This window comes from Bufo gargarizans, chromosome 11 (assembly GCF_014858855.1).
Source record: "Bufo gargarizans isolate SCDJY-AF-19 chromosome 11, ASM1485885v1, whole genome shotgun sequence".
NCBI lineage: Eukaryota > Metazoa > Chordata > Amphibia > Anura > Bufonidae > Bufo > Bufo gargarizans.
Window position 1 is genome coordinate 53,934,517 of NC_058090.1, and position 24,569 is coordinate 53,959,085.

The following is a 24,569-nucleotide window of genomic DNA, read 5'->3' on the forward strand; positions in this document are numbered from 1 at the left end:
ATTAGTAGTCATTATACTGTATAGGGGCCACTGGGGGTCATTATACCGTGTGGAAGCCACAGGGGGACATGTCAATGTAAAAAAATGCCTCATGGGGACCCACTGGGATTTATCGCCCAAGGGCTCACATGAACCTGGAGCTGGCCCTGCCCACCGCTTTGTCCGGCATAGAGTGCCAGGCTTTCCCATTCTCATGAACTGGTCTGAGAGGCAAGACCGCTACCAATCAGATATTTCTGACATGTCCTGGTAATGGCAAAACCTAAAGGGGTTGTGTCACTTAAGCAAATGGCATTTATCATTGTAGACAAAGTTAATACAAGGCACTTACTAATGTATTGTGATTGTCCATGTTGCTTCCTTTGCTGGCTAGATTATTTTTTTCATCACATTATACACTGCTGGTATCTATGGTTACGACGAACCTGCCAACCAGTAGTGGTGGTCGTGCTTGCACACTATAGGAAAAGGTGCTGGACTTGCTCACTCCCACAGTCTTGACCAACAGAGAGGCCAGTGCTTTTTCCAATATTGTGCAAACACGGCCACTGCTGCTGCTGGATTACAAGGTGGTCGTAACCATGGATACGAGCTGCGTATAATGTGATGGAAAAATGAATCTAATCAGCAAAGGAGGAAATATGGACAATCACATTACATTAGTAAGTGCCTTGTATTAACTTTTTATACATAATAAATGTAATTTGCTGAAGTAAGACAACCCCTTTAAAGATGTTTTCTGGCTTCAGTATATTGATGGTCTACAGTTACAATACACATTGCTTGCTTGAGCATTGTGGCCCCTTCAAATACCTGATCATAGGGGGTGCTCTGAGTTGGAAACCAACTGATTTGATATCAATGACCTATCTTAAGGACAGGTGTAGTATTGAGCAAATCGAGCTTTGGATCCTAAATCCAAAGTTGATTCGATCAAAACTTTGTTTTAATTCTGTACGGAGACCAGTGTCCATACAGCATTAAAATGTAGGGGCTCTGGTGAGATTAAGTCAGTTATCACAATAACTTTGGCCATCGATTTTTACACTTTAAAAACATTTTAAAACATGGATCCGAAGTAGGTTTCGGTACCGACTGATTGTCATGGAACCATGAACCAGACGTACAACAGAGATAGGTGGAATAAGAAGGCTTTATTGAAAATCAAGCCGTAGCTAAAGTCCAAACGGATGGCTAAACTGAAGCAGGGTCTTGCGTAGACGGAGGTCAGGAACCAGGAGGGTAGTCAGACGTAGCCAGGATCAGGAACCAACGGGGTAGTCAGACGAAGCCAGGATCGGGAACCAACGGGGTAGTCAGACGAGGCCAGGATCAGGAACCAGAAGCAGCAGCAGTCTTTGAAGCATGTGCACACAGGAGGACCAAGCAAGGAACTGAAGCCACAGACCTTCTATATATATGAGCTAGGCATCCAGCTCCTCCCAGTGGGAAGGAGGAGCCGCAGGGTGGGAGGCTACAAGAAACCCAGAAACCAAGATGGCCGCCAGCACATGTCAAACGAAGGAGAACAGTGAGAAGGTAAGACCATGACAGTACCTCCCCCTCAAGGGCCCCTCCTCCGCGGAGTAAGGAACGGTTTCAGAGGGAAGCGTGCGTGGAAGGCTCGGAGCAACGCAGGAGCATGGACATCTGTGGAGGGAACCCAGGAACGCTCCTCTGGACCATAACCACGCCAATGGACCAAAAACTGCAACCGACCGCGGACCAGGCGTGAGTCCAGGATATTGCTCACCTCATATTCCTCATGATTGCCCACTTGGACCGGACGGGGCCGAGGAACCGAGGAAGTGAAACGATTACACACCAATGGCTTCAACAGGGAGACATGAAACACGTTGGAGATCCGCATGCCAGGAGGAAGCGCAAGGGCATAGGCTACCGGGTTTACCCTGTGAAGCACTCGGAAGGGACCAACAAAGCGAGGCGCCAGCTTGGGAGTGGGCACTCGAAGGTTGAGGTTGCGGGTGGACAACCATACACGGTCTCCGACCTGGTAGGAAGGAGCGGGCGCTCGTCTGCGATTAGCCTGGAGTCTCTGGCGTTGCGCAGAGACCTCAAGGGACCTCTGGATCTGTACCCAAGAAGTACGTAGGACGGAAAGGTGATCCACAGCCGGAGTATCCTGGGGGGAGAATACCTCCGGTAACACGGCAGGTTGGAACCCATAATTGGCCATGAAGGGAGACGTCCCAGAGGAAGAGTTCACCGCCGTGTTCCTGGCAAACTCAGCCCAAGGCAGGAGGTCAACCCAATTGTCTTGGTGATCGGAGACATAGCAACGAAGGAATTGCTCCAAGGCCTGATTGGATCGTTCTGCGGCCCCATTGGACTGAGGGTGGTAGGCCGAGGAGAAAGAGAGATGAATCCCCAACTGGGAGCAAAAGGCGCGCCAGAACCTGGACACAAACTGACTCCCCCGATCCGACACAATCTCCTTGGGCAAACCGTGCAACCGGAAGACCTCCCTGGCAAAAATCGAGGCCAACTCTTGTGCAGAGGGTAACTTCTTGAGAGGAACACAGTGGCACATTTTGGAAAACCGATCCACAATCATCAGAATGACCGTATGGCCTCGGGATGCAGGGAAGGTCCACAATGAAATCCATCCCCAGGTGTGACCATGGACGCTCCCCGGTGGCTATGGGTTGCAAAAGGCCCAACGGAAGGTGCCGAGGGGACTTACTCTGGGCACAAACGGAGCATGCCGCTACATATGCGGCGATGTCGGAACGTAGAGAAGGCCACCAGAACAGACGTGAAACCGCCCAGGACAGCTGATTCTTTCCAGGGTGCCCCGCGGCCTTGGAGTTATGGTAGGTTCGCAACAACCGAGTGCGCAACTCCTCAGGCACAAAACATCTGCCGTTGGGTCTCCCAGAGGGAGCACCAGATTGAGCCGCCAAAATCTGCTCACCCAGAGGAGAGGTCAGGCTGGTGCGAATAGGCAGCCAGGATCTGATTCGGAGGGTATGACCGTAGTCGGAATCGACTCCTCCCCGGACAGCTCGGAGTACTGCCGTGATAAGGCATCCGCTCTGATGTTCTTGGAAGCCGGGTAGGTAGGAGACCACGTAATTAAAACGTGACAAGAACAGAGCCCATCTGGCCTGACGTGGTGTCAATCTCTTGGCCTCAGAGAGGTAGGTCAGATTCTTGTGGTCCGTCAGGATGAGAACCGGAACCACCGAGCCCTCGAGCAAGTGCCTCCATTCTTTAAGGGCCTGCACGATGGCCAATAACTCCCTGTCACCAATCTGATAGTTGCACTCCGCGGAAGACAGTTTCCGGGAGTAAAACCCACAAGGAAGCAGAGGACCCTCTGGTGTTCTACGCTGAGACAGGAGGGCGCCTACTCCCGTCTCAGACGCGTCCACCTCGAGGACAAAAGGCAACCCAGGGTTGGGATGCGACAGAATCGGAGCCGACACAAAGGCGGACTTTAGAGCCTCAAAAGCTCGGATGGCCTCGAGCGGCCAGACCTGAGGATTACTGCCCTTCCTGGTCAGATCCGTGAGAGGCTTGGCTAGCATGGAAAAGTCCCTGATGAACTTCCGATAATAATTGGCGAAGCCCAAAAAGCGCTGCAGGGCACGAAGCCCACTGGGCTGGGGCCACTGTAAGACAGCCGAAACCTTCTCAGGATCCATGGAGAACCCCTCAGCGGAAATGATGTAACCTAAGAAGGTTACCTGGGATCGGTGAAATTCGCATTTCTCAAGCTTACCGAACAGCTTGTTCTCTCGTAAGCGTTGCAACACTCGTCTGACATCCAGAATGTGGGCCTCCATGGATGCAGAATATACCAAGATGTCATCCAAATAGACCACCACACACTGCTGCAACAGGTCACGGAAAACATCGTTGATGAATTCCTGGAAGACTGCGGGCGCATTGCACAACCCAAAGGGCATAACCAAGGATTCATAATGACCGGTCCTGGTGTTAAACGCGGTCTTCCACTCATCGCCCGCCTTGATCCTTACCAGGTTATATGCCGCCCTCAGGTCGAGTTTGGTAAAGACCGTGGCCCCTTTGAGGCGATCGAACAGCTCGGAAATCAAGGGTATCGGGTAAGCGTTCTTGATCGTGATGCGATTGAGACCCCTGTAGTCGATGCAAGGCCTCAACTCACCGCCCTTCTTTTTCACAAAGAAAAATCCAGCCCCTGCCGGGGACGAGGATTTGCGAATGTGTCCGCGTGAAAGCGCCTCCCTCACGTACTCCTCCATGGCCTCATTCTCCGCTACCGACAGTGGATAGACTTTGCCACGAGGAGGAACGGCACCAGATTGTAACTCTATGGCACAATCGTATGGGCGGTGCGGAGGTAGGGCAACCGCACGCACCTTATCGAATACATCCCGGTACTCCTCGTATTCAGGAGGCAACAGAGAGTCCGAGGAAGTACACAGCAACTTGACAGGCCCATGGATGCAACTAGCCCCACACTGCGGTGACCACGAGAGGATCTCGGCCGATCTCCAATCGAAAGTCGGATTATGCTTCTGGAGCCAGGGGTACCCCAAGACCACCGAGTAGTGTGGAGACTAAATAACCTGGAGACAGACCGACTCTCTGTGAACGGCACCAATGGCCATCCCCACTGGAAGGGTCTCCTGAGTCACGTGTGGCGGCAGAAGGGGTCTGCCGTCTATCGCCTCAAGAGCCAGTGGGGAACCTCGAGGCTGCAGAGGAATGGAATTGGCGGCAGGCGAACACACTATCAATGAACAAGCCACCAGCACCAGAGTCCACCAACGCCTGGGTCGTCACCGAGCCCCCGACCCAGGAGAGGACAACAGTAATCAGTGGTTTGTCAACACGGGAAACCGGGGACGAGGAGACTCCACCCAAGATCTGCCCCCGACAGGATCTCAGGTGCGAGCGTTTCCCGGACGGTTCGGGCATGCCAACCGAAAATGCCCACCGAGACCACAGTACATGCATCGGCCCTCGCGTCTCCGGAGTACCCTCTCCCCCTCGGACAGGCGAGCAACCCCCAGCTGCATGGGTTGACCCCCAGACCAGTCATCCCCAGGAGGCGTGGGAGGAGAGGGAGGCACGGGTGGGACAGCAAACGTAGGCGCCAATCTGTTAGAAGGCCTCCGCAGGCTCTCCTTAAAGGAAGGTCTCTCCCTGAGTCTGGTGTCAATCAAAATCAGGAAAGAAATAAGGGACTCGAGCTCCACTGGTAGGTCCTTAGCTGCAATCTCATCCTTCAAGGCATCCGAGAGACCATGAGAGAAAGCAGCGACCAGAGCCTCATTATTCCAGCCCACCTCTGCTGCCAGGGTACGAAACTCAATGGCGTATTCAGCTACGGATCGTGAACCCTGTCTGATGGACATAAGGAGCTTCGCAGCAGAGGCAGCACGAGCCGGCACATCGAATACCTTCCGAAGAGAAGCAACAAAACCGGAAAACTCGGCAACCACCGGATTGTTGTTCTCCCATAAAGGGCTGGCCCAGGCCAAGGCCTTGTCCGAGAGCAGCCAGATCAAGAAGCCCACCTTTGATCTCTCAGTAGGAAAGGCATGTGGCAGCAACTCGAAATAAATGCCCACCTGGTTAAGGAAACCTCGGCACTGAGTTGGCTCTCCCCCAAAGCGCTGTGGAAGGGGGGCAGAACCGGTCATACCCCGAAACACCGCAGGCGCAGCAACAGGTGTCGGGGTAGACTCTGGCGCAACAACCGGAGCGGCAGTAGGAGCGGGCCCAGGAGCGACAACCGACCCATCGGCAACGGAAGCTAAATGAGCCGTGCGTTCAAGCAGGGTTTGCAACGCCACAGCGAACCGACCCAACAGGTGATCCTGCTGATCAAGTCTGGCAACCAGCGTAGGTAGCGAGGATGGCCCTGTACCGTCAGAATTCATGGCTTGGTCCTAATGTCAAGGAACCATGAACCAGACGTACAACAAGAGGTAAGTGGAAATAAGAAGGCTTTATTGAAAATAAAGCTGTAAGCAAAAGTCCAAACGGATGGCTAAACCGAAGCAGGGTCTTGCGTAGACGGAGGTCAGGAACCAGGAGGGTAGTCAGACGTAGCCAGGATCAGGAACCAACGGGGTAGTCAGACGAAGCCAGGATCGGGAACCAACGGGGTAGTCAGACGAGGCCAGGATCAGGAACCAGAAGCAGCAGCAGTCTTTGAAGCATGTGCACACAGGAGGACCAAGCAAGGAACTGAAGCCACAGACCTTCTATATATATGAGCTAGGCATCCAGCTCCTCCCAGTGGGAAGGAGGAGCCGCAGGGTGGGAGGCTACAAGAAACCCAGAAACCAAGATGGCCGCCAGCACATGTCAAACGAAGGAGAACAGTGAGAAGGTAAGACCATGACACTGATACCTCGGTACCAAAGCCGACTTCCAATCCATGTTTTAAAATGGTTTTAAAGTTAAAGTTAAAAACGCAAATCTTGAAGTTATTCAACGAAGTCCCGCGAGAATTTGGTTATAACTCACTTCACCTCGTCGAAGCTCATACATAGGAACGCCGTACGGAGATGAATCTCCATACGGCATTCAAACAAAGTTTAGAACAAATCGACTTCGGATCTAGGATCCAAAGCTTGATTTGTTGAACACTAAATGGGTAATTAGATGAAAAACACCTTTAATTAAAAATAATTTATTCTTATACTTTAAACAATAAGCTTACCAGATAAATTATACTTAAAGGGCATCTATCAGCTGATTTCTACCTATGACACTGGCTGACCTGTTACATGTGCACTTGGCAGCTGAAAGCATCAGTGTTGGTCCCATGTTCATATGTGCCCGCATTACCGAGAAAAATTATGTCTTAATATATGCAAATGAGCCTCTAGGGGCAACAGGGCGTTACCGATACACCTGAAGGCTCAGCTCTCTCTGCAACGACTGCGCTCTCTTCACTTTGATTGACAGGGCCAAGCAGTGCAAAAGTGATCACACCTGCCTGGCCCTGTCAATCAGATGCAAGTCTCTCTGCACTGTCCCTCTCTAGAGATGAGCGAATCGAATCCCACGAAGTGGAATTCAATCCGATTATCAGGATAAATTAGATTCGCCTAAAAGCCTAATTTCCTCGTGCTTAGTGTCAGCGAATCGATTTAACCTGAAATAGTGTAAAAAACAAAAAAAAATTCAAACTGCCTCCCCTATTTGCTCGTGACGGGCCGCCAGCCTCCATCTTGATTGAAGATCTCGGTCGAAATCCTGTGCGTGTTAACGTAATCTCGTGCTGCGCGAGATTTCGCTCCAGATGTTCAAGCAAGATGGAGGCAGTAAGTTTGATTTATTTTTTTATGGTTAATTTTACACTGTTTTTATATTTAGATTCCGAGATCATGTATGAACGTGGCATCTGAGGGGTACAATGACGGGGACGGCGCTATAGGAGCTCCCTGTCATTGCACCTGCTACTTGCAAAAAAATTTGCTTAGTGACTAAGTAATTTGCCACAAAGCGAATTTTTCTGTAAAATTCGGTGAATCAGCCGAATCGAACTTTTCAATTATTCGTCTCTATCCTCTCTAATATTCTTCTATGAATCATTTTCAGCAACACTGTCCCTAGTGCATGATCGCTTGCCACATCTCTTCCTATGCTCAGCTCACAGGACAATGGCAGAGACCGCGCAATATGAGGGTTTTACAAGAACGTGACATCATAGGGGATGACCATCAGTGGATTGGCTGGCTGAAAGGCATTATGGGTGATCTAGCATTCCCAGGGTTCTTACTTTCACCTTGTAACATATGCAGCTGTCATTTTAGGAAAAATGTATTACCATGAAGCACGAGGAAAAATCGGTTTAGTTGCTTATCGAAGTTTTCCTAAACTTCGGAATGAATTTTGCTTTGAATGCTTAGCTTCACTAATTTCTTTATTTTTGTATGTCTAATTAAACCCATGGAAAAGGTTATTTATTGACAATCAAGGTTTTCTATGCTTAGAAAGCTAATACATATTGCTAGTTTATTCATAGGTACAATATATGATTATAAAAGGCACCAATAATATATATTCGCTTTCTAAGCATAGAAAACCTCCATTCTCAATATTTTTTCCTATATTATATTTATTATATTATTTTTATTATATTAAATTATTATGGGTTAAATGGGGGGGGGGGGGGGTTGACTGAAGAAAAAAATCTAGAAGTCTCTCCTGGGATTTGTACCTGGGGTATCTACATGCAAGGGTGACCACTTACCTTCAGGCTACAGTCTTATCATATTGAGAAGGGTGGTTTTCTATACTTAGAAAGCTAATACATATTACTGATTTCTTTATGATCATATACATGCACTGTGCCTGTGAATAAACCAGTAATATGTAAGGCTATAGTAAGTAGTGTATATGATATGTACAGGCTATGACACAGCTCTGCTTTGTCTAGCATGCTAATGTTTAGCCCTATCAATTAAGGGGTGCTACAAAAGCAGTGCTCCATGGATTTAACCCATCCCTGGTGCTCCAACATGCTTATTTGCATATGAATAAAAACACATATCTCTACAGCTGTTTAGTATACATACAAAAGGAAGGTATCATTTCAATTAACATAATCAACCCTACCAGTCAGTATGCTTGGTTTTATATGAACTGATCATGCTGACAAAGGCTCTTTAAAATTATTATGCCCATATCAACTTTAAGGTGTTGTAAGCTCTGTTGAAGCAGCTTTCTCTAAGGTATGAAAGGCCCTTTAAAGGGTTATTTACCCCTGGTGGTCTCTCAGGCAGATGCCACAATGTGCTAGACCTGAGAAGGAAGCCACACTTATCTCCCCCCCCCCCCCCCCCTGCTGGGTTCTGGCACCTTTGTTTCCCCACTGGACCGCTGCAGCTCTCAGTTTGTCGTGGGTCATGTTGCTGCTGCAGCCAATACCGGAGAGGCCCTCAAGGGTAAACAGGGGTAAACAACCCCTTTAAAGGCAATGGACTCCTTTGAGGTTTTATTACTGCAGGCTACTGAATTTGTGCTACAGATAATTTTTGCAACTGATATTTATTAAAAACGTTCAACAGCTTTTTCTCTACATCTTTCAGTTTCACTGCATCTGCAGACTTGCTTCCTTGCACAGCCTGACACTATTGAATCATTGCTGAGACTGCATAAGGGTAGGTGAAAGGTCCTCTTTAAGCTGAATTCTCGATCAATTTAATAACAATTTAACTTAAACAAGTGTTTGAGTTGTGAGGAAAGTACAGCCTACAGATTCAGTAACACAGAAAGCTGTAGAGGAAAAAACTGCTAACAATTCTTAATAAAGAACAAGTTTGAAAAAATATTTTAGCTCAAAATAAGTAGTATACAAAAATAAAAATGCCCCAAATTTGTTTATGGCCTTGATAGTGGTGAGTAAATCGATGTTAAATAAGTGGACTTCGATTCAAATTTTAGAAAAAATTTGATTCGTCACAAAGCCGAATTTCCTCGCGCTTCGTGGTAACGAATAAATTTTTCCTGAAGTGGCGGTAAGAAACAAAATAATGCATACTCACCTCATCCATTTGCTCACTGATGACGTCACCGCGCCTGACCAGAGTGATGATGCGGTGACGTCACACGCCAGAGCTAGTACGTTTTTGCATGTTTTCCTCAATCAAGATGGCCGTGACGGCCTCTCCGTGGGCAAATGGATGAGGTATGCATTTTTGTTTTTTAACCCCTGATTAACCACTGAAGGGCCTCAATGTGACTGTCAGATGCGTTGAACACAGCATCTGAGGGCTTCAATTAGTATATTATATGTCTCCGAGGTCAATAAAAAAAGTTGATCTGGGTCTGCTAAGAAACAGCAGCTCTGCTCAAAACAGCAGGCAATCATGTGACTGGCTGATCAGGAAGCAGCCTAGCAAGCCTCATTTACTCACTACACTCTCTACTCTACTCACTGAGTGCTATGCACCAAGGAAAGGAGAAGGTAGAAGCAGTAATAAAACAGTATTGTTTTCTCCTCAGTAACAGCCAGGTACCCAAACTGCTCCTCCTAGATTGCAAGAGCTTAAATCTCACAATGTACATTCAGGATGCACTGGATTATAGCTCAGCACCAAGTGTCATACATGTACTGCTCTTGGTCTCTAAGGTTTCTCGAGCTTAGAAGAGTCTAGACATACCATATGTGCAACCTATGCACTGCTACCATGGGAAAAAAAAAGATAGTGCTTTATTAAATCTATTAGATGACATGTAAGGGGCTATGTTACATTCTGTCCATGCCGCACAATTACTGGTGGACTGGTACAGTGATGAATGATTGCTCGGAGGGCCATGAATGAAGTGGACAATGACTAGTATTCCATTATTCCAGTATTCCAAGCTAATAACAATTATCTGCGACCACTAAACTTTTGCCTGTTGTACCCCAGCCTCATCTACTTTTGTGGATTTGTTCAAAAAAGCTCTGTACTTGAATGATTATCATCCATGTACAGACGCTGCATCTAAAGCTAAGCCAGGGCGATACAAGTAAAGATAAAAGAGGGCTTTTGTTTTTTGTGCTGTAATTGCACTATATGTTACACAGTGTACACAAATTTTACATTGCTATGCATGGGAGAATCAGTGGATTATTTTTATGGGATTAATATTTATTGAACAAACTACCTTAAAGGTGTTTTCCAGGATTTTAATATTGTTGGCCTGCCATGCCGATCAGCTGTTCTGGCATTGGAACTACACAGCTTCATCCATTGTTTAGTGGAAGGATATGGTTACTGCAGCACTGTTCCCACTGAAGTGAATGGGAGCAATGCTGCAGTTACCAGCTCTGTCAACTACACAACAGACGGAGCTGTTTAGTTCTGGCGCTGACTTTGAGCATCATTGATGATCGGCAGTGTGTGGAGTGTCAGACCCTTCCCATTCAGATACTGATGGCCTGAGGATATTACAATCCTGGAAAACACTTTTAAAATATAGCATGTAAAAATTAGGAAAATTTGTATTTTTTTATGTTTCTATTTTGCCATGAATACAATTTACAAAATAATTCAAAATCTACTCCAATTTTAAATAATATTTTATTTATTTATAATAATCTAATAATTTAGCATTGACAGGGCAGGAGTGCCAATATTATTTCTTCGGATATGACAGATTGAGAAAAAAAATAACACAATCTCTTACTTTGGCTTCTGAAGTTGGTTCAAGAAAGCAAAGTCGATTCCCAAGTCCCTCAGCTGCCAAACAGAACTTCCTCTGCTCCTTATGGATGGTGGCGACACACTGAAGGACAACTTCATCATCCTATGGAACAGAAATTGACGGTTATTTAGTTTACAGTATTGCATAATCAAATCCTATGCAACCTAAACTGAGATTTTAAGATCTTCTTTCAAGTACCGGAAACTGCCGAGCCTTCAGTAGGAAGGACAATAAAAAAGCACATTAGGTGGAATGTATCACCCCTGGATTCCAGAATTATGGTCTTAAAAATTGCAAAGGGCTTTTGTAACATTTTGGGGTTACTTGCACAAACATTTTAGACTTTTTGCATTTTTACTCTACTCCAGTTTTGAAAAGCATATGGGGAAGTGGATGTAATTAGCTAGGTTAAGGAGTTTCACTCCAGATTTACAAATTCAACTCTTTAAAAAGTCGCTAAAGTAAAGAACTCAGTCCAGTAGGGGAATATACAAACTGGAGGAACATATCTAGACAAAAGTTAGGTTTCACAATGCACCAAATTTAACAAATAATATTTGACATTTAATAAATGTGTTGCAAAGTATGCCAAAACAAACTCAAGCCAAACTGACTTCAAATATTACTCTCATGATAAATTCCCACAGTAATGTATTTCCATGCTTCCAGTTATTCAGTATATTGGCTCTTATTTTCCAGCCATTTAGTAGAGACCCAGCAAAGCTATAGGGAGAGGGGCTTGATATATTTAGGCCAGTATAGCTTGGTGACATTTGTGTCGTCGGTCACACTGATCACATTGGTTGCATGAGTAGGTACCACAGGAGAGTGATGTTTTCCCTCCTATAATATTATGATGCATGGAGAATGGGCACAGGGTACTTTTGGCTTGAACCCATATTGCAAACAGATGTAATGTTTTAGATATGACAAGTTTTGCTGTTGCTGTGTTGCTACATTGTATCTGATATCACCACAATTAAGCTCTGGCCACAGTCAAACTGAAAGGGATCAGAGTACCACAGGATCCTCCCGTGGACCTAGGACTCCTAAAACCAGAGTGGGCCCCAATGGTCCAGAATAAGGAAAAAAATATTTGGCTTCCTTTGGAGGTAATCACTTGTCACCAGGGTCTAATTAGTTTATTCAAAACCTATTAGACTTTATTGATGATTTTTGGGCTCGAGAATCATTTCCTCTTTTGGGAAGATGGAACCCCAGTGGCTCTAACCAATAAAGGCAATGTAATGAAGCTCCAAATAAGTTCTTCAATGTCATTTTTTTTATTGCAGCCTTCAAGTAGTATAATCTAAAAATATGGCCTTATGCCAAAATAAGGTTGTGTAGCACAGGCAGCAATCTTACTCAGATCTTAGTGTCTTAGTTAGCCCAAAGGCGCCTCTGTCCCACCAGTATTATAAATGACTCAGGTTAGCCACCACAGTGGCTCAGTGGTTAGCACTGGGGTCCTAGGTTCAAATCCAACCATGGACAACATTTGCATGGAGTTTGTATGTTCTCCTCCAGGTTCTTCGGTTTCCTCCTACTCTTCAAAGACATACTAATAGGGACCTTAGATTGTGAGCTCCACTGGGGACAGTGTGATTGCCTCCGACGCCTCTCACCCTGCTCACTCCATCTTCCAGCCTATGCCTTCAGGAGTGAGATACCGTTCAGTGGCTACTAAAAACTTCCAGGCACAGGAACAGCTTTTTCCCTCAGGCAGTTGCCTTGCTTAATGCAGAACCACGCTAAAGCTGCTATGACTTGGAAGCATTACAGCATAGAACTGAAAACAAACACTTTTCCCTGTTTATTTCCACTAAAACTCACATACTGTCCTTGTCCTGCACTATCCATACTGTCTGTCCTTGTCCTGCACTATCCATACTGTCTGTCCTTGTCCTGCACTATCCATACTGTCTGTCCTTGTCCTGCACTATCCATACTGTCTGTCCTTGTCCTGCACTATCCATACCGTCTGTCCTTGTACTGTTTTGTTTGTGTCTGTCAAGCAACTGCCAAGTCATATTCCTTGTAAGTGCAAACTTATTTGTCCAAATAAATTGATTCTGATTCTGATGCTAATGCCTGTAAAGCGCTGCTGAATATGTCAGCGCTATATAGGTGCGTAAAATAAAAAAGTACAGAATGTGCATTGTAAAGGGTGAAATCTCTAGTGGAAATCTGCATACAAATGCTGTGGATTTACTAAATCTCATCCACTTTGCTGGTTTTGGAATACTTTGTGGACTCCCCTTGTTCCCTTGACATCTTGCCTGGCCCCATCAATCTTGTGCCTGCACCATTGCTCTGAGTAGTGGTGGAGTGCAGATGCCGAATGTGCATGTGCCACTACACTTCAGGCACACTCAAAAAAAATGTGTAGCAGCACCCTTCTTTCACAAGGGATTAGATAACCAGGGGCGTAGATAAGGGGGGTTCAAACCCCTCCCAGAGTGTCTGTCCTCAGCAGGAGTGGCGGATTTACGGATTACAATAGGGACGTTCGGGTCGGCAGTCCCGGGCCCAACGCTGACCCGAACGCCCACATAGCGCATAGCGCATAGCTCCCTGTCCCGTTGCCGATCACCGCCATAGGCTTCAGGCCTTGTAGGCCTGAGACCTATGCGGTAGTGAAATCCCGACACAAGCGTGTGTGATGACGTCATCGCGCGCCTGTGCCGGGACGCAGCACTGTGACGTGCCTGACTCATCCCGCCTTCTTCTGCGAGCAAGCGCCTGGCCCTGGACATAGGTGAGTATTTAGCTTTTCATTTTTTGTTAATTTTTTATTTTTTTATTTCATGTGCCTACTTTGGGGGACATGTGGGGGGGGGGGGACACACAGGAGGACGTATTAGGGAAGATAAATAGAGTACATGGGGGGGGGAATGTGGGGGCTGAATGGGGCCAAATTATTATGGGAGGGAATACTATGTGGGGACAAATTACTATGTGGGGGCAAATTATTATGAGTGGGACTACTATGTGGGGGCAAATTACTAGATGGGGCAGTGTGGGGGCAAATTGCTATGTGGGGGCAGTGTGGGGGCAAATTATTATGGGAGGGAATACTATGTTGGGACAAATTACTATGTGGGGGCAAATTATTATGATAGGGACTACTGTGTGGGGGCAAATTACTAGATGGGGCAGTGTGGGGGCAAATTATTATGGAAGGGACTACTATGTGGGGGAAAATGTCTATATGGGGGCAGTGTGGGGGTAATTGCTATGTGGGGACAGTGTGGGGTAATTTCTATGTGGGGACAGTGTGGGGAAATTGCTATGTGGGGGCAAATTACTATGTGGGGGCAGTGTGGTGGAAATTACTATGTGGGGGCAGTGTGGTGTAAATTACTATGTGGGGGCAGTGTGGTGGAAATTACTATGTGGGGGCAAATTACTATGTGGGGGCAGTGTAGTGGAAATTACTATGTGGGGCAGTGTGGTGGAAATTACTCTGTGGGGGCAAACTACTATATGGGGGCAGTTTGGGTGAAATTACTGTGTGGGGCAAATTACAATGGGGGGATTACTATGTGGGGGCAGTGTGGTGGAAATTACTATATGGGGGTGTTTCTTTTGGGGAGGCACTGTAGGGGCAATTCTATTATTTCTGGGGACACTATACAGGTATTATTGCCTGACGCACAATAGAGGGTGTTATTATTACTGGGGGCACTCTAGGGGACATTATAGCTGCTGTGGACACTATAGGAACATTTGGGGTAATTTATCAAACTGGTGCAAGTTGCCTATAGCAGCCAATCAGATTCCACCTTTCATATTTGACAGCTCTTTTGGAAATCCAGTTCTACTTTACACCAGTTTGATAAATTATCCCAATGATGTCTATTAGGGTCACTATTTTTTCAGCAGTATAGTTCCTGGGGCATTGGGGAGCACAATGGGCACAGTATTGGGGGTGGCAGGATGACACTGTGGGGACACCAGGATGAGGAGGTTGATGGAAAAATTGAGAAATCTAACGTGTCTGTGTTACAAACTGTAGAGATGAGATGCGGCTAAAAGAATTTGCCATGGTGGTCTGGGTCAAATGGAGGAGAAGAGGAAAGAGAACGTCTACATGACAGGAGATGTCACTGGATGTAAGAGGTATGTGGTGCTGTATTCTCCTCCATGTCTTTTTTATTACAATTTTATATGTATTTTAAATTTGGTGACCAAATTTTTCAGTTTAGGACCCAATTTGGGGTATTTTAAGTTAGTGATAGATTATTAGATAGTAGTAGTACATATACTTTGCACAAGTAGCTCACTTAGTCACTTACATAAGGAACGGCGGGTCCGTCTTACAATAGGGACACTGTCAGGGACACTGTTATGGGGGGGGGGGGGGAGATATCTGTGGATGTGGATGATGACTCTTATAATTTGAGAAAGCTGAACCCCCCCAGGAAAAAAAAATTATCTACGGCCCTGTAGATAACAAGCATACTTCTTTCCAAAAACCTCAGTTCAATGAGCTGAGTAGCAATACCAAAGACATCCCATACACAGGTGTTCAATTGTTTCTGGATCTTTTTTTATCCTATACCACCCTTCGATTAGATGAAGACCACAATGCTAAAGAGAGCCTTTTTTAGGGATGCCTATTCATAAACATTTGTACAGAGTAAAAAGGTATTTTGATTACAGGCGTTAATAGCATATATATGGTACTTTATAAATGTCTGATAAGTGGTGGGGTCCCACCTCTCATGGCTTCTGGAAAATGGCTGATAGCAGCCAAGAGAAGGAGAGGAAGAAAAGAACAAGCTGTGCATGTGCGTTATGCTCACTATTGTAGTCTATGGAGCGGATTAGGAGATGCAGACAGAGAAGAGCCTGCACAATTTGGACACCTCTTGACCCAAACATGACTAGAACCATGAGATGATTAAAATAGCTTTATTGATAACCTTGGTGAAAATGCATTTCAGAGTATATATACTCCTTTTTCAAATCAGGTTTGAGAGTGCGGAAGGACAGTTGAGCCTCCTGACTAGTGGCCTAACCCGCTCTGTATACCCCGTACCGGAGGGTTGGCCACCCCATGGTCTGAGAATTTGAGGACATCGGCAGCACCAACCTGCTGTATCCACAGCACTCACTAGTGTTATGTCTACACATAGAGAGGAGCATAATCATTCAATATCTTTCTTCAAATACCAGACATATGTCACCGCCAGATCTCTGAGAAGTTCTGATAGATGTTCTTCAGTACCTCCTGCATGATGTTATTTTGTTTTGGTTTTACTTTGACATCTCTTCTCCCTCTCCCAGCTGTTATCTATTAGCAGTGATTGCCTCCCTTTATATCCCCTCCCATACTGCCTCACTTTGCGGTTTATACTACTTCCTGGATTGTGCTCACTGCTAGAAGTTTGCTACTGCTGGTTTCTCAGATAAGTCTATCCCTTTATTTGTGTTTTCCTGTTGGCTTGATTCTAGGTGACCCTGACTCCCTCCGTATTAAGTGCAGGGAGCCGGTGGCTGTGTCCTTTCACTATTATAGGGTTTTCAGGTGTCACTCAGTCTAGGTACGTGGACATGCAACTTTCTATCACAGAGATCTTTGCATGGGCTGAGCAGTCAGGGAGAGCTATAGGGCTTTAATAGGGCTCACCCTTTTGTTCCTTAGTTTGGGATCAAGTCAGTCGGATCTTTATTTGTTACTTCTTGTTTTCTGCAACACCATCCGTGACAACATACTACCATATAATCGCCTTTCCCTTTCTGTGTTCGCCACAAATTATTGTAGTCAATAGGAGTTACAAAAAAGCACATACGTACTCCATGGTCTCTCCATTCAAACTCCTCATGAATGAGGTCAGAAGGGTAAGGAGGAAGGGGAGGCTCAAGAGATAGTGGGGGTCCCAGCGGGATTGCCCCTAGCAGTTAGTTAGACATTTATCACCTATGCTTTAAATGTCAATTTTAGGAAAACCCTTTTAATGACACCCTAATACCCTTTATAGTCTGGTCCAAAGTATATAGTGCAGAAGTTGACAGAATAGTGCCTGTAGTTCGGGCGGCAGTCTAGTGTTGCTTTCTATACTCTGCTTTAGATTCTTTACATTCTGCTGCTTCCTTCATTCTGGTAGCGTTCACACATTCCTGACTGTCACTTACTCAGATGTCCAAAATAGACACATCAATATCTGCTGTCATGTGGTAGAACACACAAGTCGCATGTTAACGTAGCCTTTATATGTTGTCATGCTTCATAATATAAATTCTGGCCGCTGAAAAATATGCACTACTATAATTATGACAAGACCATATGTCAGGGGACATCACCCTTGCAGCCGCACCTGATAGGACAACTGATGCGGACAACTGATGCGGACACAGCAGGTCTTATTTTTGCAGACTATTTTCACTTCAAGAAGCTTGAATCTTTGTGAAGATCAGCAAAGAAATCTGTCAGAGAATGTCAGGGTTGCTGCGCTTGAGGATAAAGTCTAATTACAGAGTCTACCACCCCCTAGGACGGTTTTATGTTTTATTGTAGAACATAATCGCTTTAGATTTTTCTGATATTCCTCAACAAAAGCAAAAAAATAAAAATGAAATGAAATGAAACTAAATTGATTTGAATGCATTAATATTCAATCCTGCAGCAGGATGCTATATCTGGTGCATTTCGTAGGGAAATGTGATGTTGGTTCGAGGTATTGGATTGCACCACGCATAGTACTTTCAGTTAACACTGGTCTCGTCATCCCACATAGGTAGCTTTTTCCACTGTGAGCTTGCCTCCAATAAAGGCATTGTGAGAGCAGCGTTTTCACAGATAAATATCTGGATTTTCATCTTAAAAGGGTTCTCTGGGCATTTTCCCTAATTAGCGCTTGTTAATTTTGCCCTGAAAACCTGGCAAGCAGGTCGTGTTCCACATGTATTAATCATTTTAGACACTCTTTGAGCCACCCTCGGCAAGGTGGCCGGGGCCCTGGGAGTGCACAAAGTCCAGCACGTTTTCCTATAGTGTGCAAGCACGGCCACCGCTGTTGGATTGCAGGGAGGTCGAAACTAGAGATGAGCCAAGTTCGCAAAAATTCAATTCGGCTGCTTCGCCAAACTTCCCAAAGAAATTTGCTTTGCGACGAATTATTTTGTCACAAAGCACATTTCTTTGTAAGTAGCAGGCACAATGACGGGCAATGCCTGTCATTAAACCTGTCAGATGCCGTGTTCATTGCTGATCATAACATAAAAAAAAATGAGGGGTTAATCATAAAAAAAAAAAAAGTAAGAATAATAATACTCACCTTATCCATTTCAGTGCAAAGAGGCCTCTGCAGTCATCTTGATTGAAGATCCCACACAAAATCTTGCGAGGTGCGTGATGACATCATCACGCTGGCCTATGTGGTGACGTCGTACATGACCGTGCACGAGATTTTGCTCAGGATCTTCAATCAAGATGGCCGCGGCGGTCTCTTTGCGCTCAAATGGATAAGGGGAGTATGATTTTTTTTTTTTTTTACTGGCATTTCGGTTAAAACTGATTCGTTACCTTGAAGCACGAGAAAATTCGGCTTCATGATGAATTGAATTTTCCCTGAAATACGGATCGAAGTCCACTTCACTCAACACTAGTCATAACCCCTGCATACAAGCAGTGTATAATGGGATGGAAAACTTGACCAAGCCAACAAAGGAGGCCATATGGACAATCACAATACATTAGTAAGTGCCTTGTAGTAACTTTATCTACATGATAAATGCCATTTTTAGAAGTGAGACGACCCCTTTAAGTCTACTTTGATACATATTTTGAAATCTAATAGGAGACATGATAGATGAGACTGATAGGATAGCTTTGCAGCGCCAGCACGGAGTGAGGGCACGTCTTGCCTGCAGACATACCTAACATGACAGCGACTGGACGTGATACTGCAGTGCTCTGAATTATAATACAGTGGCTGCTCCGTTCTGCAGTGGAAATGGCAGCTAGAATGTATCACCGTGTGTGCCGCACATTACCTCCCTTTCATTCTGTTTGCCAGAAAAGGAGTTACATTGTAAAGCTACTTGGCTAATCTGCCATGTGTCTTGTTATTCAATCAAAATTCACAATCAGTGTAAGTACCGGCATGAAATGTAATTCATAGCAGTTCCTCCCTTCCCCCCTGCAGCTTATACATTATTCAGGGCACAATCACAGAGATGCAGAGAGTAGAAACTGCAGAGTCACTTTACTGGATAGAAGAACGCTAAATAGCCTGCAACATCTTGTTTATGCATTATATATATATACACACACACTATCCATACTATATTATATGTGGCTACTAAGTTTTGGAGGGTCGGCTCTGCTATACTGTTGTAATGGGATGTCGACACTTGAAAAAAAAAAAATTGATGTATATTATATTTTCATTTGCAGTGTCATGTGACTGAAATGTCACAAAGTACGAATTGCCTTGAAAACCTCAAAGAAAAATAAGCACTGGTTTGTTTCAACTACGAAGTGGTGAAGTCCATTTCTGCTATATGGTAATTTACTCGCCATTAAAGGCAGTCTGTCTTCAGGAAATTAACGGATAAACCAGACACAATGCCTTGTGGGGCTAGCTTTCACTTCATCTAGTGCTTTAGGGCTCATGCACACGAGCGTAAGGGCTCAGTGCCTGTTTTGCAGAACATAAACAGGGCCGGTGCTACCATAAGGCAGACCAAGCGGCTGCCTTAGGGCGCACCCTGGGGGAGGGCGGAAAAATGTGACATGGAGGGGGAGAAATGTGACATGGAGGGCTGATGTGACATAGGGGGGTGATTTGACATGGAGGGGGAGAAATGTGACATGGGGGGCTGATGGCTTACATGGGAGCATGATGGATGGGGCTGATGGCTGACATGGGGGGCTAATGGCTGACATGGCGGCATGATGTCTGACATTTTGGCTGATGGATGGGGGCTGATGTCTGAGGTCTTATTAACATTGGGGGTCTGATTGGGGATCTGATATGAGGTCTGATTAACATTGGGGGTCTGATTGCTGGTCTGACCTGAGGTGTAATGGAAAATATTTTTTTCTTATTATCCTCTTCTAAAACCTAGGTGCGTCTTAGAGGGCAAAAAATACAGTCTTCAAACCAGCGATGGTCTGAAGCAGAGAAAAGATACCAGGACCACATAGAGAAGCAATCTGCTGCAGACGGGACCAGGGCCAGGTGAGCTGCAAGGGGGGGGCAAAATGTAGCTTCGCTTGTGTTGGCAAAAATCCTTGCACCGGCCCTGAACATAAACACCCAGTTCGCAATATACGGCCGCTGGCCGTGAGCATCCTCTGTGGCGCGGATGTGGACTCATTGACTTGAATGGGTCCGCAATCAGCAAGATAAGACCGAAGATAGGAATTCACCTATATTTTGTGGTGCTTTTGCTGGCTTTCTGGTCTGTGCCTCCGCACTGCAAAAGATGGAACATGTTCAATCTTTGGCCATATGTTGGCTTGATTTGAATGGGTCTGCATTCGCAAATGGAGTGCACACGGTCAGTGCCCGTGCATTCTGGACCGCTATTTGCAGTCCGCAGCACGGGCACTGGGCCATTACGCTTGTGTGCATAAGCACTTATTCTGGAGAAAAAGTACTTTTAATCCATATTCATATGCGCAGTTAAGCGCACAAATAGTGGGCCAAAGCCATTCTATGCAACTTTGCTCCTCCTGCTTGGTCTACAAGCCCCTTCCATCTCGTTCCTGCCCTACTGCGCAAGTGCTGACATTTTGAAGCATGATTGAGATTGCTGGCTGAGCATTAGCAATCTTCAGATGACTGGCCTTGTCAACCACTAAGGAATAGGAGGGGCTGAGCGAGCAGAGGAAGGGAACATCATTGCACCATGGGGGAATAGGCCCACCAACAGTGCGCCGAACAACTCATTTGCATTTGTGTTAAAAACCACTTTTTTTTTGTTGATTAAAGCAATGGTGATTATAATTATTTATCATTAAGTTTTCAGGAACAAAAAAATTGAGAAATGTAAAAATGCCAGACAGAAAAGAATCATGGCACAACCATGCGCCATATACTCTTAGGGCTCGTTCACACGAACGTGTGCTGCCCGTTGCCGTATTGCAGATCCGCAATACACAGGCACCGTTCCATGTGCATTCCGCATTATGGATGCGGACCCATTGACTTCAATGGGTCCAAAAATCTGGAGATGCGGAACGGAAGAACGTGGAGTGCTTTCTGGGGTTCCGTTCCGTGCCTCCGCACCGCAAAAAGATAGAACATGCTCTATCTTTTTGCAATTTGCAGTCCACAGCACGGGCTTCACACCATTAGTGCTCGTTCACACTAACGTATTTTGCGTTCCGTATATGGGCCGTTTTCTGCGTTCCACATACGGTCTGTATACGGAACCATTCATTTCAATGGGTCCACAAAAGATGCGGACAGCACTCTGTGTGATGTCCGCATCCGTTGTTCCGTTCCATGGCCCCACAATAATTATGAGTCCTGTCCTATTCTTGTCCGTTTTGAGGACAAGAATAGTCATTTCTATAATAGGCCTCCTGTTCCGTTCCGCAAATTGCGGAAGGCACACGGGCACCATCCGTGTTTTGCGGATCCGCAATTTGCGGACCGCAAAAAACGGCACGGTCGTGTGAATGAGCCCTTAGTCACAGCCTGTATCCACTCATTTTGCTACAAGTGATTACAGTTTCAATTTATTCTGCTTTTCTTTATAGGAATGAAAGGGACAAGCAATCAGCCATGCAGCGTGAATCACCTACAGCGAGCTCAGCACAAGGGAGCATTTTAGGGAAAATATCCTAAAGGGCATCTGTGTTTGTATAATTGATAAGCTGGTGAGGAAATAATTCTTATGACATTTTCCTGCAGAAAACACGTCTATGTCATCCAGCAAGTGGATAATAAGAAGCACAAAAAAAGTAAAGAGGTTTGTCATTCAGTACCATAGGGCGTGATATTACAATGTTTTTGCATCAAAGCTATGGGGTATTTTGGGGCAAAGATGTTCCACTGCAGTAGGTGGTTTAAACACCCATTTATAAAATGAGGTCGAAACCCATGTGGTGGGTAGAGGTATCCCCAATCCCATGTGAGTTTCTCATTTATTTATTTTTTGACCGCCAAAGAATTAAAAATTGTGATATAAAAACTAAAAACAATGTTGCATTTTCTAGAACATATCCTTTTAATAATAAAGTGATGCAAAAACCATTGTCAAACTAAATATAATGAAAATGCAGTTGTACCACATTTTCCCCAATTTGGTAGTATTAGGCTAGGTCTACACGACGACATTTGTCGTGCGACATTTTGTTGCACCAATGTCGCGCGACAATTTTTATAATGGCAGTCTATGGTGTCGCACTGCAACATGCGACATGCTGCGACTGCGATGCAACAGTCACAGAAAATCCATTCAAGATGGATTTTTCTGTGACTGTCGCGTCGCAGTCGCAACATGTCGCATGTTGCAGTGCGACACCATAGACTGCCATTATAAAAATTGTTGCGCGACATTAGTGCAACAAAATGTCGCGCGACAACTGTTGCCCCCTATCTGTTGCGCGACTTTTTGTTGCGCGACAAATGTCGTCGTGTAGACCTAGCCTTATGCAGCTTCATGGCAAACTTTTAAGACATGCCAATCAGATCAGTGGGTATCCAACATCTGTTTCCTCCCCACCATCCATAAGAAAGTACTGGATTCTAAGCACACCTGGTGGCATTTCTTCCTAGAAACCAAGGACTTAGGCCTCTTTCACACGGGCGTGAGTTTTTTTGCCCGGATAAGAGCCGGGTGCGTTGCGGGAAAATGCGCGATTTTTTCTGCGCAGGTGCAAAACATTGTCATGCGTTGCACTCGCGTGAGAAAAATCGCGCATGTTTGGTACCCAAACCCGAACTTCTTCATAGAAGTTCGGGCTTGGGATTGATGTTCTGAAGATTGTATTATTTTCCCTTATAACATGGTTATAAGGGAAAATAATAGCATTCTGAATACAGAATGCATAGTAAACCAGCGCTAGAGGGGTTAAAAAAAAATAAAAAATAATTTAACTCACCTTAGTCCACTTGCTCGCGAAGCTGGCATCTCCTTGTGTCTCCGCTGCTGATGAACAGGACCTGGGGTGAGCTGCTCCATTAAATACAGGTTAAGGACCTTCGATGACGTCACTCCGGTCATCACTCATAAGAGAAGAGTGGCGCATAGTACTGGAGAAAAGATGGGTAAGTCATAATAGTGCACTGTGTGGGCATCTCTGGAAACCCATATATTGGCACCCTACTGTATATATGGCAATCCACATAAAATACATGAGGTGGAGATGTGGCTGTTCATGAGTGTGGCTATCTTTATTGTACATGTAGTTCATGGGAGTAGTGAAACACTCAGCAACTCACATAAACTACAATGAAAAGAGCCACGTGCATACATGTACCTCTCCTTTCTACATTGTGAATGGTAAAGAAGAGGACTCTCATTCTCTTGACAGAGGAGAGTCCTGGAAATTGAACTAGCGCCTACCAGATATTTAAGTTACATATGTTTGATATGACACAAATATTTCAGTTGTTAATACACCTTTAAAGGGGTTATCCAAGACTAAAAAACTTACCACATATGCCCAATGAATATACTTACCTGACTCCCCGCAACGCTCCTGGTCCTGGCACCGCCGCTGCTGCTTCTCCCCGTGCGCAGATGAAAACATCCAGTGTTGGGGGGGGGGGGGGGGGGGAGCAGACAATGGCATGTGAGGACGGGGCTGGGGGAGCCTCCCTAGCATCGGCAAAGCTGTGGTGTTGGTGGTAGTAGTGGCACCTGTAGCCACGGAGGTGGTATTAGGGGCAGTGGCAGCGACGGTGGCACTCATGGCAAGTATAGAGCAGGGAATCGTGAAGGGGGCCACGAAGCCCACTATGACATAACACGGTCTGGCAAAAGTGGCGGGGGGGGGGGGGGGTGAGCACTATGATGATGATTGTTTATTGGACAGTACCTGTGAGCCAGATTGGGGTGGTGAGGAGGAGAGTGGTGGTAGCAGCAGCAGCAATAAAGAACATACGGTCAGAACTTCCTTAAAACTCCCAGGGTCAGATCTGCTTCTATTATGGTCAGCTTGGGAACTGAAGATGCAGCTGATACTGTTGGTGCAGGCTCATAACATGCCAAACCTAAGTTAAGCTTGGCTGTATCTCCCATGTGGCATTTTTCCTTTCAGTGCCAGAAGACAAAAGCATTGCTGTGTGCAGGATTTGTAGGATTAAAATAAGCCATGGGCGTTTAAAACACAGGCACCACGGCTTTACTGAACCACATGAAGCGGCATCACTCACTAGTTACTGTGGGAAATAGAAGTGGCCACCAGCTAGAGCAACAAGAGTGTCCTTATCCTC

At 45.6% G+C, this 24,569-nt stretch overlaps 1 protein-coding gene across 5 annotated transcripts in view; it reads right to left on the minus strand.

Annotated features, from left to right (window-relative positions):
- The window catches only part of RYR3 (ryanodine receptor 3), a 684,284-nt gene that overhangs the window by 530,033 nt on the left and 129,682 nt on the right, over nucleotides 1-24,569 (minus strand). For all 5 annotated transcript variants that reach the window (XM_044272379.1, XM_044272378.1, XM_044272377.1 and 2 more), the window contains exon 2: nucleotides 11,149-11,268. In XM_044272379.1, coding sequence (XP_044128314.1) covers nucleotides 11,149-11,268 — 120 coding nt within the window. The remainder of the gene's footprint in view (nucleotides 1-11,148; nucleotides 11,269-24,569) is intronic.